Source organism: Vanellus vanellus (assembly GCF_965231255.1).
Source record: "Vanellus vanellus genome assembly, chromosome: 13".
NCBI lineage: Eukaryota > Metazoa > Chordata > Aves > Charadriiformes > Charadriidae > Vanellus > Vanellus vanellus.
Window position 1 is genome coordinate 13,272,826 of NC_138918.1, and position 17,128 is coordinate 13,289,953.

A 17,128-nucleotide genomic window follows, 5' to 3' on the forward strand; every position below is an offset into this window, starting at 1 on the left:
GATAATTGTTCACTTGTCCCCAACCCAGTCAAGACCAGAGATGAAAAGTGTGGGACAAATGCAAGGGAAAAGAAGTAACAGATGAGAAAATCAGAACCCACTGATTTTGTCTGGCCAGAGCAAGACTCCACCATCTCAAAATCAGCTGAGGCGGTTTTGGTTCAGAAGACGCAGCCTGCTTAATAGAGCCAAAGCTAAAACCAGCCCACACGAGTGCCTCCTAGTGCACTTATCTATTCATCTCGATTCAGGCATCCTGTCTCTGGCTCCGTGCTGTTGCATGCAGATTGCTCTGTTGATAAAACAATGAGGAGAAAAAAGCCGCTAATATACAGATGAGCGTAAAAGATATTTGCCAGAGATGTTCCATTGAACACAAGGCTGCTATTACAATCCCTGCCCAATCTCCCAGCAATTTAATTGGAACAAAGCATAAACAAAAACACTTGCAAAAGCAAAACGAACAAGGTTTGCAGGCTCATCAGAAAACTAGGAGCAGACTGCAAATATGCAAATGGGGTAGCGCAGCTGCCAACCAACCTAATTGCTCTGTCCCAATGTCCTGACTTGTCTGGGTAGCGCTGCCTGGTTTAGGTATGGCACACCAGGCTAAAAACAAGTGAGATGTTGCAGTGGTCTGCGCTGCTGGAGGCAGCTGGGGAGAGGACCAGCCCATGCCCACGTTTATTAGGTGTGCCCAAATCAAAACCTGCTAGCCATTCTTCACAGCTCAATGCACTGGACAACGTGCCACAGTCTGGCATTAAGACAAGTGAATCCAGACAAATTTGTTTCTTATTTTCCTGAGGGTTAGGTGCAAGGTGCTAGCTTATTCTCATCATTAAGAGCCTTTCTTCCTCTCTAAAAAATAAAAATCAAATCAATAAATATCTGTTGCCGTATTTCAATTTGCCCTTTCCATTTCTGAGCCAACTCTAGAAAGATTGACTAGACAGCTCTCTCTGAACCCATTACTCTCTCTGTATTTACTGAGGCAGACAGGTCCTGGCACGGGGACATGTAAGGGCCGTGATGGATAGAGTTACTGTCCCTTCGAGGTATGGACCAGGCTGGTTAATATGACATCATCATCAGACCCACCTGGAGTGTATCTGGAGCCCCAGCCCAGGGAGACCAGCCCAGTGCAGCTGGGGATGCCTTTGCCCTTCTCCTTTGATAGAGCACCTTGAAGAAGACACCGTTAGGTTCTCTATCTTGGGTACCGCACTCACACGAAACAAATCAGCCACAGAAAACAGCCAGTGGCCCCTCGGCAATGAGGGGAGAAAAGAAATTCAGTAAATTAGGGAATTAAGTGATTTCGGCTAAACCAGACATGTCAGTGTACATGTGTGCGTGCCATCAGAGAAGAGCGGAGGCCGTTTTACCTGACCCCCCCCCCATAATACAGACACGATGAGAAACTCTGTAAGCTCTGAGCATCTCCGAAAGCCAGGCATTTGCAGCCCGCGCGCACGCTACTGGCTGCACGAAGGACTCCAGTTAAAGCAAGGGGGACAAGTTCAGGAGGAGAGGGACCTTAGCAAAACTCTTCCTGATGCCCCAGAGCTGAGGGATGCCGGTGCCCGCTGCCCCCCCCGCCCGGCGCAGGCCCCGGCACAGGAGCTGACGAGGCAGCAGGAAGGTCAGAAGGGGCCTCTGCTGCCTGTACCCCCCCGCGTCCCCATCCGCCCTCACTGCCGGTGTCCCATCCGCAGCGCTGGTCCCGGCCGCCTGAAAAGTAGAACGCCTGCATCGCCTGTCACCCGAAAATCAGCCTTTTAACTGAAAAATTCTCTCCGAAGGAGCCAAGAGAAGAGTCTCTGTGAATCTTGACTCTCAGTTCACAAAACATCTCTCACTAGATGGTGGTCAGCACTGGGGCTTCCCCAGCCCCAAGAGCAGCTGCGTCCTAATCTTGGGTGCCTCAGTTTCCCCAACCAGAGCACTGTCTCCTCGCAGAGGCGTTGTGAGGAGGCAAAGACGTTTAGGATTGTCAAGTCCAGCCTCAGGTGCCAGGGACCAAGGGGACGCAACCAGAGCAGGGAAGAATTATCCAAATGCCTGCAAGTTTATCTCAGCCAGGACTCTGAAATAAATAAACCCGCTGGTACGTCACACAACTAAGCAGCTTGCCACCTCCCTCCCCCTCCCCCCCCCCAAAAAAAACCCCAAACAAAACAACCCAAAACAGAAAAAGCTTGATTTTATTTGGGTTGTTTTGCTTTGCTGAGATACTCCAGCGTGCTCTTCCTTGTGCTCCTCCCCCCCGGACCCCTGGCACGGCGCCTCCATCCCACGCAGTACCCACTCGATACAGGGGCCATCCAGAAAAGACACTCTGCAAAGTGTGGGAAGGGGCAGCAGGACACGTCGGGCATGCGGGCTGGGAGGGAGGGGGCCGGTAGGTTGGTCGGCGTTGGGGGACACAGCGTGGATCAGCCTCCATGACTGATAATTAGTGCCATTGGTCTAACAATTAGCCTCAGTGACCTGTAGTCAAGAGACGTGGGGTTCTGACCCTGCCTCTGCAACTCACTGGTTGCATTACTTTAGCCAAACTTGTTTTTTCCTGTGATTACATCCCCGTGTTCAATAAAATAGGGTTAAATCATTCTGAGAAGCCTGCAGGGTCTCTACCAAAAAAAAACGCAGTAGCATTTGCCTTTAGGCTGGAAAAGAAATTCTTTTTCTCGCTCAATAATTAGAATTAGCACAAGCAGCCGTGTCTTACCATTGACCCGCAGAAGGGCACTTCTGTTCCTCACCTAAAAGACGACTCGTGGGGAGGGACGTGGGGCTCGGGGGGTCCCGCGGGCAGGCGAGCTGAGGGCTGGTTGCACGCTGCCTGCAGAGGTCTTTTCCTGGACGGGTCTCGGCACCTGCGCATCCATGTAACTCTGTAGGAAGTTTCGCGCCGCGGCTTCGACTACCTGAGTTACATGGAGCCCACTCCTTCTGGGCAAGCTGATAGAGCACAGGCAAAGCAAAGAAGGTGCTGGGAGGAGCTGGGGGGGGGGGGGGGGGAGGGAGAAGCAGAAGCAAAACAGGGGATGCAATTGGGAAAGCGAACGCGGTACCACAAACCGTTCAAGTATGTCAAAGACGGCAGTGGGGTGGAAGTCAGTCCTGTTCTCCGCGGGGTGCCTGGATCCCCTGATTTGCATCTGTGCATCACACAGCTGGCACCCCTCTATAAGGCTGATCTCCCAAGAGCAGGGGGTTTGTCCAAGGGTGCTGAGGTCGGGGCATGGCGGAGGTGTCTTTCCTTTGCAGAGCAGGGAGCTGTCAGTGGAGAGCCTTATAGCGAGGGTGCACTGTCTATATCTCATTTTAAGTAGAGTCCCATGCTGAATCTGTTTCAGGAGGACGAAGCTGGTGAAGGCAGGTTCAACTTCACTGCCTACGGGATGGGACCGGCTTGCCTACAAGCCAAGGATGGCATCTCCGTCAAGGGCGCCAACAACAACAACACAGCCAACCCGGTCCCCCCGCCGTCCCGCTCCCCCGAGGAGATGCGGAAGCTCTTCATTCAGCGAGCCAAGAAGATCGACAAGATCTCACGCATCGGCTTCCCTATGGCGTTCCTCATCTTCAACATTTTCTACTGGATCATCTACAAGATCGTTCGCAGAGAGGACGTGCACAACCAGTGAGGGAAGGGGAGCAGCTGGGAGGGAGCGAGCAATCCTTTATATATGTGCAATAGCAATGCAGCAATGCATGAATTTAAGAATGTGGCAATATCTACTAAACAAAAAAAAAAAAAAAGGGGGGAGGGGGGCTGGGAGGGACTTTTAATCATGTGAATTGAGGATAACCGGCACAGGGAGCAGGGAAAAAGCTCTTGATCTGGGGAGTGCAGGGTGGGGGCTAGTTTTACAGCATAGGAAGGTTTGGATTGCTCCAGCTGCAATCCAAGCAGTGTAATATATTAATATATATTCATGCTTAATTATAATGCAAAAAGAAAACGATCAAAAAAAGATAAACAAAAAAAATTCCTTTTTTTAGCCTATTAACAGCTTAGATTCTCAAGTCACTGGAATGATTCATAATTCCATGTGCAGAAACGACCACAATTATGCTTTATCTGACTTTTGCTATAGAAAGGCCATACCAGTCAAGCACGTGGGGAAAAGAAAAGCCCTAACAAAAGGAAAAAATCCCAAGAAAATCATTCTAAGCTTCTTTAGGTTTTGCACTTTGAAAACTGGATAGACAGGGAAATTTAAGAAAGAGGCTGCGGGTGGTTGTTTGTTTTATATATTTACTCTTTTTAGTCACGGGTTTGCCCGTCAAACACTTTGTGACTTTTGGATAGAGGAAAGCAAATACGTTATCTCTTTCATCCCCATCAGAGAGCACCTAATGGGAAAACCAAGAAGGACATCAGGGCCTTCATCAGAAATCGCAGGTACCTTCTGTCCTTTTAACCAACCTGGCAGGACTCGAGACCCAGGAGTCAGAAATACTATTCAGAACACTAGAAATGATGAAGGATTTTTTTTTTTTTTTTCCCAAACCCCTTTCTGCCATGTTTGTTTACAATGGGGGGGATGGAAGCATTGGATGAGTTAAAGTAGAAATTATATTTGAAATATAGAGAAAACAGGCATACTCATGCCTTGCTGCGACAAGACGGGGCGAACGGCAATATTGTCAGTAAGGGGAGGGGTGGGGGGATGTGTACAGAAAGAGTGGCTTTTATTTTCAGACATTTCATAGCAGTAATATTAATAGTGAATCTGGGCCAATGGACCCAAAACTCTATTTTTGTATCTATTTTGGTGCTGCATTTAGCTTTAACGTGGACGGGAAGACAGAGCAGGCTGCTTTGCCCCGGGGGAGAGGTGCCACAGTTTGGTGGGGTTAGGGAATGTGGGGGGTGGGGGAGGGAGGAGGGAATGGGTGAGCAAAGGGGTCTCCCTTTGGTCAAGTGGTAGCACAGGTTGGCGTTGGCCGCACCAAACACCTCCAGGGCGCTATTTGAAAGCCTGGCTCGGGGCTGGCATGGGCGAGTCACCCCACATGCCTCCCTGGGACCTTGAGCATGAGCTGGGCTGCAGCACCCGGGGTGATGCAGTGGTGTTGGTTTGCACTTTAGCGGGTAAAAGAGAGCGTGAAGGAAGAGACAATCAGTCTGCACTGAAGCACTTGGGGTCAGGTCTGGATCAGGCACTAGATGAAGGCAGAGAGACAAGCGGCACCCAAGGGGTGCTTCCACTCTCCCTCCTCTCCCCTCACCCCCATCTCCTGCTCAGGACCAGACCACAGCTGACCTGGGCTGCAGATGCGATGCTTGCTCCGGGAACAGACACCTTCCCACCTGCAGAAGCTGCATCCCCCATAGCAGCCGGAACAGCTCACAGCAAAGCGCCCTCCAGCCGTTTGAGGTCCGGTCTGGTCCAGGTCAGCAGCATCCAAGCCTGGGATGGGAGGTGGGAGCCTACGCTCAGCCCTGGGTGTCCCAACCAGGGCAGCAAGAGGCAGCTACGGGAGAGGGCAGTGGAGCACAGGGTCAGTGCCATGAGGAAGAAGCCCAGAGAAAGCACCGGGGCTCTCCTAGGCAGGGCAGAGGGACACCCATTTCTGAGGTTGCCAGTTCAGCACCTTTCACCAGCACTAAATACACTTTATTTAAAAAAAAAAAAGAAAAAAAAAAAGAAAAAGAAAAAAGAAAAGAAAAAGAAAGAAAGAAACAAGGGATAAAAACAGCAAGGAAAAAAAGGAGAAAAAAAAATAAGAGATTGTCACTGTGTGGACTAGGGCAAATGGCAATATTTCCTAATATTTTGGCAAAGGCTGCTTTGGCTTTCTGACTCCCTTTGCACTGCTGAGACAGGGAAAGGTCATGCGATACCAGTGTGAACCAGTACATCAGCCCCTTCCCTCTCCCCTCTGTTGGAGCAGCAGGAAAAATTGTGAGCTGAGGATTTCTCCTCCCCCTGGCAGACAGTGGTTTTCCAAAGAGGGAGAGCTGAAGCTGCCGAGCGGAGCCGTTAGGTGATGCTAGGACAATTTCCCGAGCCTTGGCTGGAGCCCAGATCTGCTGCTGGCTCTGGTTTTGCTTGCTGAATTATTGAACTCTCCCTGCGTGCGCGACGGCCGGTCGTGCCAACGGCGGGTCGTGCGATTGCTTTAGACAGCACATCCTTGCCTGAGATGAAAGAGCGAATCCAGGGAATTCCCCTCCCTGCCCGGCAGCAGGGCAGAGGCTTGGCAGCCCACGCGCCGCAGCTCCTTGCTCCATGCAGGGGAACAACTGTAAGTCACTGGCATTTGGGCAAAAAAAAAAAAAAAAAAAAAAAGTCTTTCCTTGATGCCCAGACCTCACGCTTAGGAGTCGGGCAATTTGGTCGTGGTTCACCCAACTTCTCAGCCTGCCCCGGCTGCCTGGGGTGGCCCACTGCGGCGCAGCCAGCTGCAGGGCTGCCCGTCTCCTTTCCTAACTGGAGCTGCTCTGAGGAGCTGCCTGTTGGTTGTTAACAAATCCCGTACACCGTCTTCCCACCCAAGTGAGTTTTGCTCCTGCATCCCAAGGGCAAAACCTGAGCAAGGAGAAGGAACGCGTTCCCACCTCGCTTCGTTCTGCTCCCGCGTAGAGAAGAGCCTTGAGACCAAAGAGGAATCCCACGTTCATGCTAGAGCTGCTGCCTGGAGATGCAGATAAGCTCACACTTACCGCTTCACTAGAGCTCCAGTGTCACTTCTTGGCACCGACTAAGGCCAGAGGAAGCCGAATTAGGGAGTAGAAATCATCCGAAAGACGCTTGCGTTTCCTGCTCGTACAGAAGCACTAGCTGCTAGCGGAGCCCGTGGGAGTTTAGGGACTGAAATAAGAATTACACGCTTACCCGCCTGCCTTTGCATCCAGCTTGACTCCGTCAACCGCCAGGCACATGGGATGCTCGCCATAAGCAGCATTATTTTCCCTTCATTAAGCAGCCAGTTTCCACTCAGGCCCCTTCCCGGCCCCAGGGCTGCCTGCGCGGGGGGAGCGAGCAGCACTCGCACCCCAACCTGAAACACACTGGCTGGGGTCTTGGCAAAGGTCTGACGGTGCTGAGATAGCTGTCCCACAGCCATCCGCGGGGTGAAATTGTCTGGCAGGACAAGACCTTAGAACGTCCCAGGAGCCCCTGGCAAGTCCATGCAGTTTTCAAAAATCAAACATTTTTCTCCATCCGCACTAGGCTGTGTTTAGCCTCTCTGTTGCAACAGAACTTGCTTTGATAACCTCTCTCATCTTCAAAGGAGGCTGCTTTAACAGTGCCAGCAATTATATTTGTTAGTAAGAATGTACAGGATTTGATATGGCAGGGTAGCTTCCAGGCATAGCGGTGGAATTTCACTCGGTAATTGTTAGCTCTTGTTAAGAACGAGACTCAGAAACCAAACCTCTGAATAAAATAAACTGCAGTCTGTGTAGCAGTAAAGAGAGAAAATAAGGTCCTAATTCACTTGGACTCTTTGTAAAAAGATTGCTTTATCCCAAACAATATCATGTCCAGATGTTGCTGGAAACGTATCACTTGATGAGCAGGAGTTATTTTTCCTTAAATATAACCGTGGAAAAGAAAATTTTAAAAGTAGGATAAACTTACTATTTTTTGGTCAGGTGGATCAGTTTTTGCCACTTGAATTCCCGATTAAAGCGGCTTTCCATCTGGGATCCCAGTACCATGGAAACCCAAGAGAGGAGCTGAGGAGGGCCCAGGAGAGACCAGCAGGCACATGGAGTGCTGCAGACTGGGAAGCTTAGCCTTGACCCTGGCAAAGCACCAGCACGAGGGCAGGGTCATCCTCTGCGCGGGTCTGCTGGTGCCCTCATTCCTCCTCTCCTGGTCAGGGCTGGGGGATTTTGTTCCTAAAACGATCAGTTTCAAATGCTGAATATTCTCATTTTCTGCAAACAGAAACATTTTCTTTTTGTTTTCCCCAGATTCTGGAAGACTTTTTTTTTTTTTCCTTCTGCCTCTTCTGAAGATCTTTAATTTTAAGGCAAATCCAAGACAATTTAAAGTTACACTATGGGTTGTCTTTTCTCTCAACTATAATTTGAAGACCTTGCTTGGTTTCCTAATGCTGGTGGGAAAAAAAGATTAGAAGTATTTACAATATATATTTTTTAAAAAAGAAAGGAACATATGAAAGGAGAAAAGGCTATTTTAAATGGTGCCATATTTCTCACAGATTTTATACAATCATATTTTTGTACTGTACTACCATTCCTCAATAAAACATAGTTCTTATCCCTGTGCCAAAGACAGAGAATCTCTTTCAATACCCCATTCCTTACTCCAAAACTTTGCTACTGGCAGGAGTGGATAGCGCAATACGGACCCCTTCTCCCTCAAAACCCACTCCTGCCAGCGCGGGTGTAGGTCTGGGGTCACTGCCTGCCACCTGGATGTCACACATCTCCTGTCTGGGTCACTGCAAGCAGCAGGTCCTGCCCTGCTGGAGCATGCCACAGAGCTCAGTTCAGTGAAAGAAGCATCTGATCCCTTTCCTTCTAGAAAACACCGGACATTCTCCTGCCTGTCTTCTTCTCAAAGGGAGATGTAAGGGGTATCTTGTGCTGCTCCTGCTTCAATAGATTTGTATTGTTGGTATGGAGACAGCGTACCACTTGAGTAGAAAATTGAGATGCTTGATTGTTCTTCAAGGTGCTGGGATGAGCACCAAAGCAGAAGTTAATACTCATTAATTTTAGCATCTTCACAATTACTTCAGGTCCTTTAAGTCTTCCCATCCCCTCATCTCCTTCTCCTCAACAATTATTTCTTAAGAGCAGTTGCACATCTCTCTCGCTCAAATGAGTCTGCACCATGAGTCTGTTACCTTGTTCACGTATGTTGCATTTTTCCTGTGTTCATCTCCCTTCTTTCTCCACCTGAACTTTCATTTCTATGGGGAAAAGCTCCTCAGCTCTGCAACCTTTGAAGAGCCTGGCACAGATATGCACCTTGGAAAACACAGGACAAAATAGGTGAATAAAACTGTTCCTCCTGAGCAGGCAGGATAACAGAGTTCGCAGGGAAGCGCTCCCATCGCAAAGCAGGCGTGAAGACGACTCCCAGGGAATGTGAGGGTGGCCAACGAGGTCTTTTTTTTGACTGTGCTGCATGTGAAAGCAAAGCAGCATAAAAGAGAGAAGGCAGACGTTTTGGCTGTTATCCCTGTAGGGCTCCATGTTTTCAGTGATCCAGCTATATAGCAGCTGTTTATTGGAAACGGGGTTCTTGTATTCGCGGTCTCCTACTGCGGTGTGCAGCAGAGGGTCCCAGAAGAAATAAGCTGTTGTGAACCAGGCGGTGTGTAAGGAGCTGTTGCGTGTTTTGCACAAGGCATCTGCTTGCAGCTGCTCCCGGCTCTGCCTGCAGCCCCTGGGGAGATGCTGGTGCTGCACTGGGCGAGTCATTCCCCTCTGAGAACCGCTGGGATCGGCAGCCCTTGGGTGATGCCCTCGGGTGATCCCACGCTGAGGGAACAGTGCACAGCCTGGAGTGCAAATACTGGAGTCAGCCTGGCAATGGAAAGCCCGTGCTGAGCCAGGTGAGGAATGCCGAGCCGTGATCTCCCCTGCAGCAGGCATCCCGTGCACGCGGAAGCCGACCTTTTCATCAGTAGAGGCTGCAGCTTTCCTGGTTCATCTCTACCCTCGCTCACCCTATCACGGCTGTCCCAGCATCACGCTGCCAGCAAAGGACCAAAGCTCCCGGTACTGTAACATGGTACAGGACACAGACCACGTGGCAATCTATAAGGAGAGGGATGATTTCAGCACCTAGTAGAGGCAATTACTGGTTAAATTATCAAATAAGGATGCTGGCCTAGACTGGAAGAGGAAGGAAAAGGAAAATCAATAGGTAGAGGCTTGTTTGCATGCCACATCACTGTCTTCTCCTGGCATTCAAGGCAGACAGTGCTAACAGGTATGATGCAAGAGTCAAAGCTGGCAGCAGGAATTACAAGGTTGTATTAAGCAATCACGACCATCAAGGCTAGCAAACCTAAGTTGCAGTCCTCATGCATTTTTACTGACAGGCTTCCCAGTGAAAATTGTACTGGAGTCTTATCTTTGTGATATTGCTGCTCCTGGGTGTATTGTAGACAGAGCGCTGAAGCCCACCCAGGGATGGGGCAGCTCCCAGCAGCACTGGAGATGGGTAAACCAGGGTTTGACCCAGGCCACGCACAGGGAGCATGCGTGTGCTGGGAATAGATTCAGCACAAGGGGATGTTGCCATTTTGGGGGAAGGCAGGGATGGCTTCATGTTGGTTTAACCATCCCATCAGCACTCAGAGCATCACTGCTGGGGCTCACAGGCTGTGCTTGGTGCCGCCACTACTACCGACTGTAAGAAGCACAAGGGAGAGGGACCTCAGCAGCTTCCCAACAGCAGTAGTTCTCAGCAAGGAGAGAGGATACAAAACCCTACTACCTGCTCCCAGCCTGAGGTTCAAGTATGTTGGCGCTTCCAGTATAGCATCATCCATCTTTTCCTGGGCGTAGGACGATGACATCATGAACAAATGAGCCTGGCTTGAAATTAGCTTTTATTTATAGATTTGCCACTTGAATTGCATACATAGCTTAAGCCAAACGAGGTCACCCTCTTCACCTACCCAGGGAACGTGGCTGAGCCTGGCTGGGGCACGAGACGCCGTCATTAGCTACGTGCTGTGGCTCAGAGCTACAAGTGTGTCATTGCTATGGCAGGCGAGTCGAGCTTAGCACAAGCAGGGACAGGTAGAGCTGGCCCAGAGCTCCCAGCTCTGAGGGGCACAGAGCTCACGAGCAGCTTTTGCTGCTCAGGCTTTTGGGGAGCTGGTCCCAGGACCGTTAGCACTGTAGGAGGCTGAAATCACCTTCCCCGGTGGGTCTGCGGGAGGACATGTCCGACTTATTGAGGCACTTGGCAATACTGGGGCGCTGTTGGGTTACTTGTCTGACAAAGGCATGAATCAAGCCGAGCCAGCTGGCCTGGGCTGAGCACACCGCTGAATGCGGGCATTTAATTAATAAGCTTGAACCAACCTGGCGGTGAAGACACCCTCACAGGCACAATTACATCGGAGGCCTGATAGCGGTGTTGCTTAAATCAGCGTTGCCCTGTCATAGCCCTGCCGAGAACAACGTGCCATGACTTCCAGCGATAGCAGAATCGGGGCTTGGGCTTCAGTGTTTCTTGCTTGATACCTGTTCCCCAAACAATGACAATTCTTGAACTAAAGCTATGCAATATTACACAGGTTGTGCCAAGGGCGGTGCCTTAGCCACCTCTCCCACATATGCACTTACACATTTTTAAAAGTATCCTCATCACAGTTGCTTGTGATGGGCTAAAGAACAAACACATGAGCCCCTGAGGAGCAGGGCCAGCTCTGGAGCTTGTCATGTACCACAGATGGACACAACTGTGTTGTGACCACAGCTTCTAGGTCAGCTCTGCTCCTCTGAGGCTGCAGCATTACAAGTAGAAGAGTCCCAACCCAAGAGTAAAGTGAGGGCAGGGATCAGAGATGAGAAAGGAAGAGCCGATCAAGACTCATGTAAGGCACAGGAGCTTGTAGTACTTACTCCTCAGTGTACTAAGTGCAGTCAGAATTGCAGCCCCAGTCCACGTGGTCCTCTTCCTCCTCCTGGGAGTTGAGGCTTTAAATACTGCTGCTTGTTCTTTGAGGGGTTGGGAAGAGAATTCATGAGGCTTGACTTGTCCCATGGAGGAAAAGGTACGGTACAGCATGGGCAGTGTCACCTCTGAAAATAAAGCTCAAGAAACCAGTAAATAAAGGAAGTAGGGGAGAAGGGGCAGCATCTGTAATGTAAGAACGGTGCTGGAAATGCATCTCGCTGAACAACTGAGCACTGAGGTGAGGGACACTGGTACATCCTTCACAGGCAGGCATGGACACGCTTGGCAAGTCCTTGATCAGATGCATGTCTCCACTTGCCATCAATCCCAATTTTTAACAAGGAAAAATAAAAAGCACCAAACAAAACTCCCACTAATGAATTAAGACTATTGTTATATCCTCTCCTTATCATTTTCAGTAACCGTGGCCAGGGCTATCGGTCACAGCAGTAGAGCTTAGCTCTACAAGAAATGCTCAGCTAGAGGTTGGCCCAACAAAAGTCTTAACAGAAGGGAGCACAAGTTCCTTTACCTTATGCTTGCCTAGGCTGGGGAAAAGACAAACAAGGGCTTCAAAACCCTCTGCTGCTCTGCCTTTGCCTATACTGAACTTGTACTGCTGCCTTTCTGTTCCCCTCTTCCCAAACCTGCTTCTGTTTCTGTCCAAGACTTGTGTTCTTCCACTTCCGGGGTTTGATCAGAAGTTAAGTGGGGGAAGTAAGCTCAGAAGCAGCACGGACCAAGCTGACAAATCCCCAAGTTTGCCTATTCCAAGTAGAGAACTGTAAAAACAGGATGTCCATCCCCAGGTTGATGCCCCCTTTGCAGTCCTCCAGCACTGAGCAGGGTTACTCACCTTGACAGGGCAGTTGAAAGATAAGCATTTCAAAACCATGATTGACACATCCATCCTTAAATCAGGTCCAGACAGCAGGTTGATTTGGGAATCTGTCAGCTTTAGGAGTATCTAAGTTGGAATTTTTGTGAAATAAACATTAAGGTCCAAACAGTGACATTATGTGAGAACTGGAGAGGCAGGTATGTTATCCACCTTCCCCTTGCTGGGAAGAGCGATCTGTTGTGCTTGAACTCTGCCTTTGAGCTCCGTCCTGCTGCTCACTGCAACATCAGAGCATCTCACTGGACAATCCACGCTGTGCTCCCTGTGACTGGTGCAGCCACTCAGGAGAGACAGGCCAACTCCAGAGACATACGGGCTGACACGGACATTAAGGCACAACAGCCAAGTGACTTAACTCACACATGTGGAATTAATTATCCTGAAAAATGCATCGCCTGGAACATCTCAAGCCTACTGTGAAATGGAATTCATAGGGAAAAAGATAAGTTTGTGTGGTTCCTGAGTCTGGCCGTGGACATACTGACAGCACTTATCATGGCCAGAGCTCATCTCTTCTTTCATGGACTTACTGAGCTGCAGGAAAGAGATGACTGTTTCAAAAGAACTGAAATAGAAGGCAACTGTGCTAAAAGCCATTCAGACATGCGTTTGAGACACAGTAAAACTTCAGTGAATTAAGAGATCTATAGACAGTTGTAAAGACGAAGCAACACACTAGGGACTTCACCCGAAAATGGCCTGACATGCAAAGGTCACAGTGCATTTCATCACAGTTTTCCATCCCTGCAGCATTGGTGACCACCATTCTGGAAGCAGCCTCCGAATCCTGAAGATGCACAAGCCTGTCCCACGCAGCTGTTTGTAACCACCCTCCCGAGACTGAACAACAGCCATAAGCAGGCATAACATCGTCGTGGACAGTGACGTTTTATGGACTGTGTCATCTGCTCACATTCCACCACACTGTACAGCATATCATGCTTATTATATTAAAACTGAGATGAGGAGTAATGGAAAAATTTAACACGTAAGTGATAAAAAAAATATGAAGGGAGAACCCAGGATTTTCTCCCTTCTGACTAAAAACGCACACCCATTTACATTGTTTTGTAAATGAATTTATCTTTAGACAAACAATAAAAATAATTAAGATATTTCTCTTCAGGACAACCATTGCACATTTGGTTTTACTTTGGAGGGGAGATACAAACACACAGCAGGAATACTTTCTAATTGAAAACATACAAAATGGAAGCAGGAATAGTTCAGCACCTACAGAGAATACTTTCCTTGTGTCCTTGATAAACATTGTCTCAGTTCCTCAGAAGTATCCACCTCGCTGGTCAAACCCCAAAGAATTTGGCATCTACGAATACCTCCCAAAAACTCCTGGAAAAAAAGCCTATCAAGTAGCAGCATTGTTTTGTCCTATTTTCTGCATCTCTCCCATCTGTAAGCCATTTGTATGAAGAAAATCTTTGTTTCCAAAGCTTGACTTACTAAAGCTCATTTGTTCCAAAACACAACAGAGGCTTGATACTGTTTATACCAGGGACAGCCAAGGGCTCTAACAAATGAGCTGGGCTGGGTTTCATAGCTGCAGTGTAAGATGTTCCCAGCTGCCCCGTGCCTCTGTCCCATGTCATTCCCTCCCACCCCCCCCCCCCACCCCCCCACCCCCCCCCCCCCCCCGAGAGGGCAATACCAGTCACCCTCCACTCTCCAGCAGAGCTCAGGGTAAAAAACACTGGGTTTGTCAACACAGACCAAGACCTCTGCGGTGGGACAGACCCTCCCGCAAAGGGGCAGGACAGACCACTGACGATTATACCCTCTTGACACGCCCATCCACCACAGCCCGTTTATCAACGCTCTTTTGTAAATACTAAATCCAGATCTGAACTACTTTTGCAAGTGGTTTTTGTGTGCTTGTTAAAAAAAGAAAAATCAGGATACAGGTATTTTCTCAAGCTTGTTCTTAACCAGGAAAGGACCAGCTACAAGGCCAGAGCATTTTCTTTTCAACCTTACTGAGACCTCAGAAGGAAGCAGTGGCATTAACACTGTCCGAGTTTAATCAACTCTTAAGCATAGGAAAAAAAAGAGGCAGCTGCTGTTAAGAGGACAAAACACAACTCCCTTTAACTTCAAATCAGCTTCTTTAAGACAGGCATTGAAAGAGTTCATATTCAGCTGGTTTAGTTTTCTTCCTTGCTAGGCGGGTGCTAAAGCATCAGCATCTCACAGGAGATAAACAGAAAAGTATTCACAGGGTAAGAATGAATCACCAGAGTTAAGAAGGAAGAGTGAAGTGCTCTCCAAGTACCTCTGCTGGTTCATTAACAACGCAAGTTTGAAAGAAAATAATGGAAAAAGTCAACGCTTATTAATTTTTATGCTACTCTCCCCTCAAGAACAGAGGGGGGACTAGAGAATTACAGAATATAAAGTGTGGTACCCATACTTAAAACTTAAGGCATAAAATTCTTCAAGAATAAACTAGCTTAACCATAAAGTGTTTACATATCTTCTCCCTACCCACCTTAAGAATGGACCTCCCTGTCTTTTCTATATGAATTTATTATATAAAAATATATACATACACAAAATTGGTATGGCCTTACATTCCATTTAAGGATATTTTGCTACATTGGTCAGAGTGCAAAGCAACTGCTTCCTTAAAAGCAGCATTTTTACATCATGATGAAATAAACCTGTAACTTAAACAATTTGCATGACCACACAGGAAACAGTGGCAGATTATTTTTCTGGCTTGTAAAAAGTTTTAACACAGAAGTTCTATTTCAGCAGTTTGAAGATGGAATGTAAAGTTTCTGCTGTTATATGTATATAAAATATATTTATTGAATCATACATTCATGCTGATTCCAATAAAAGTAAAGATTTTTCTGAAGTTCTCTCCATGGATTTTTAGTGCCCGAGGTTCTATGCTGCAGCCAACATAACATTTCATGAAAGTAAGTAAAACTGGTCTTTTTGCCTGTTAAGCCTTTTATCTCTCCCATCTCTGACCCCCGAGCTCCACCCCACAGAGGAATTCTACAACAGCAGCAGCATCAGCCTTGTAGCATGGAGAGCACCACCGCATTCAGACTCCTGAACTGCTCCGTATTGTTTCAGGCTCTTGCAGGACTAACACAGCTCGCTAACACCATCAGCCTTCCTTTCCCAGGAGTCAAGATCAAGTCCAGGGAGCAGAAGCAAGCTTTCCCCAAGCGTGATCAGAGGGACAAATCACATCTCTAGTCTGTATAAGACATAGAAGTCACTCCAGTCTCTTACACAGTTATGACAGGTATCCAAACAGAAAGTTCTGTTTGTGTTATCTTTGCAATACCCTGGATTTTAAAAATCAGAGACAAAAGAGCACTCTACAAAATCAAACTATGCTTTAAGTTCTCATGCAAGCTGAAACAAGTTCTGGCAAGGAGCTTCATTGTTTGGGCCTAGGGTATGTACATAAAATACTTTTTTTTATATTATTTTGCTAGCTAGGACATGGCATTATTTATACGTAGCCTTAAAAATTTTTGGTAGATGAACTGACCTTGGTATTAGACCCCCAGAGTGACATTTCAGAACATTAACACACTGCCACTCACACTGAATCTCAAAGATGGACACGATAAAGTATTTTTTCTTCCACAGTCAGGTGCTGTGTCAAGTTTGAAATATCATCAGTGGAACAGCAGATCCCACTTGGCTTGGCAAGTGGCATTTTGTGACAGAAAATAGAAGGGCTACATCCTGCCCTCCAAATCTATTCTGAGAACACACCATTACTCTAAAATCTGCTGTCTTTAAGGAATGGTGGAATTTGAAACCATTTTACTCAACTGTTTCATGTCTCATAACTAGATAAGCTATTAACAGACCCTCTTGCCCCATCTTCCACACAACACGTAAACAAGATTATCCAGATCTTAGGAGAGCAGTTTTTCAAGTTACCAGCCAGGGTAGAAATGGTACTGCTGGGAAATGAAATAATCACCGAGATAATTACTTCCTGCTAAAGCATGCACAACTTGGAAACTGCTAGTATGGCATGTGCTCTTAGCCCCAGGCAGCAGCGTGTAAAGGAAGAGAAACAATTAAAACACCACATTTTGTTCAAGAAGATTAGGTCCCTCCAAGAGACACAGAACCAGCAGCTGCAGAGATCAACTCCAAGTCTTCAGACCTCCACCCAGAGCCACCCTTTTCACCAAGGAAAGGTGACTCCCAGGTCTAATGGACAATCCTCCCATGCGACACTGTCGAAGAATGTTTCTCATTCAAGTCAGAGCTCGCTGCTACTAAACAGGATGTCAGCACACAGGCTGTTTCCTACTCCAGGAGTAAATCCTCTCCGCAAAGCTCTGCTTCCAATAGCACACTCACCACCTCCACACTTGCCTGTACGTGCCTAGTGTACACCCAGGACACTAGAGCTTCAGGTCTGAGCAAATCCTTTTTCAAGAAAAAAAAAAAACAAACAAACACACACACACAAAACAACCAAACTTGTAAAGACGGCCCTGCAGAGCAAGCAAGTGATCCCTGCCTGAATCCTCAACTGCAGAGCAAACACCCGCAGTCCTGAACAAACAAAACTTTCCTT

At 47.9% G+C, this 17,128-nt stretch overlaps 1 protein-coding gene across 2 annotated transcripts in view; it reads left to right on the plus strand.

Annotated features, from left to right (window-relative positions):
- The window catches only part of GLRA1 (glycine receptor alpha 1), a gene marked incomplete at both ends in the record, with an annotated part of 41,019 nt that extends 37,363 nt beyond the window's left edge, over positions 1-3,656 (plus strand). The window contains one exon of one of the 2 annotated variants that reach the window (XM_082490038.1): positions 3,342-3,656. In XM_082490038.1, the coding sequence (XP_082346164.1) occupies positions 3,342-3,656 (315 nt within the window). The remainder of the gene's footprint in view (positions 1-3,341) is intronic. The other variant, XM_082490039.1, reaches the window with a different exon arrangement.
- Between the last annotated feature and the right edge of the window lie 13,472 nt (positions 3,657-17,128).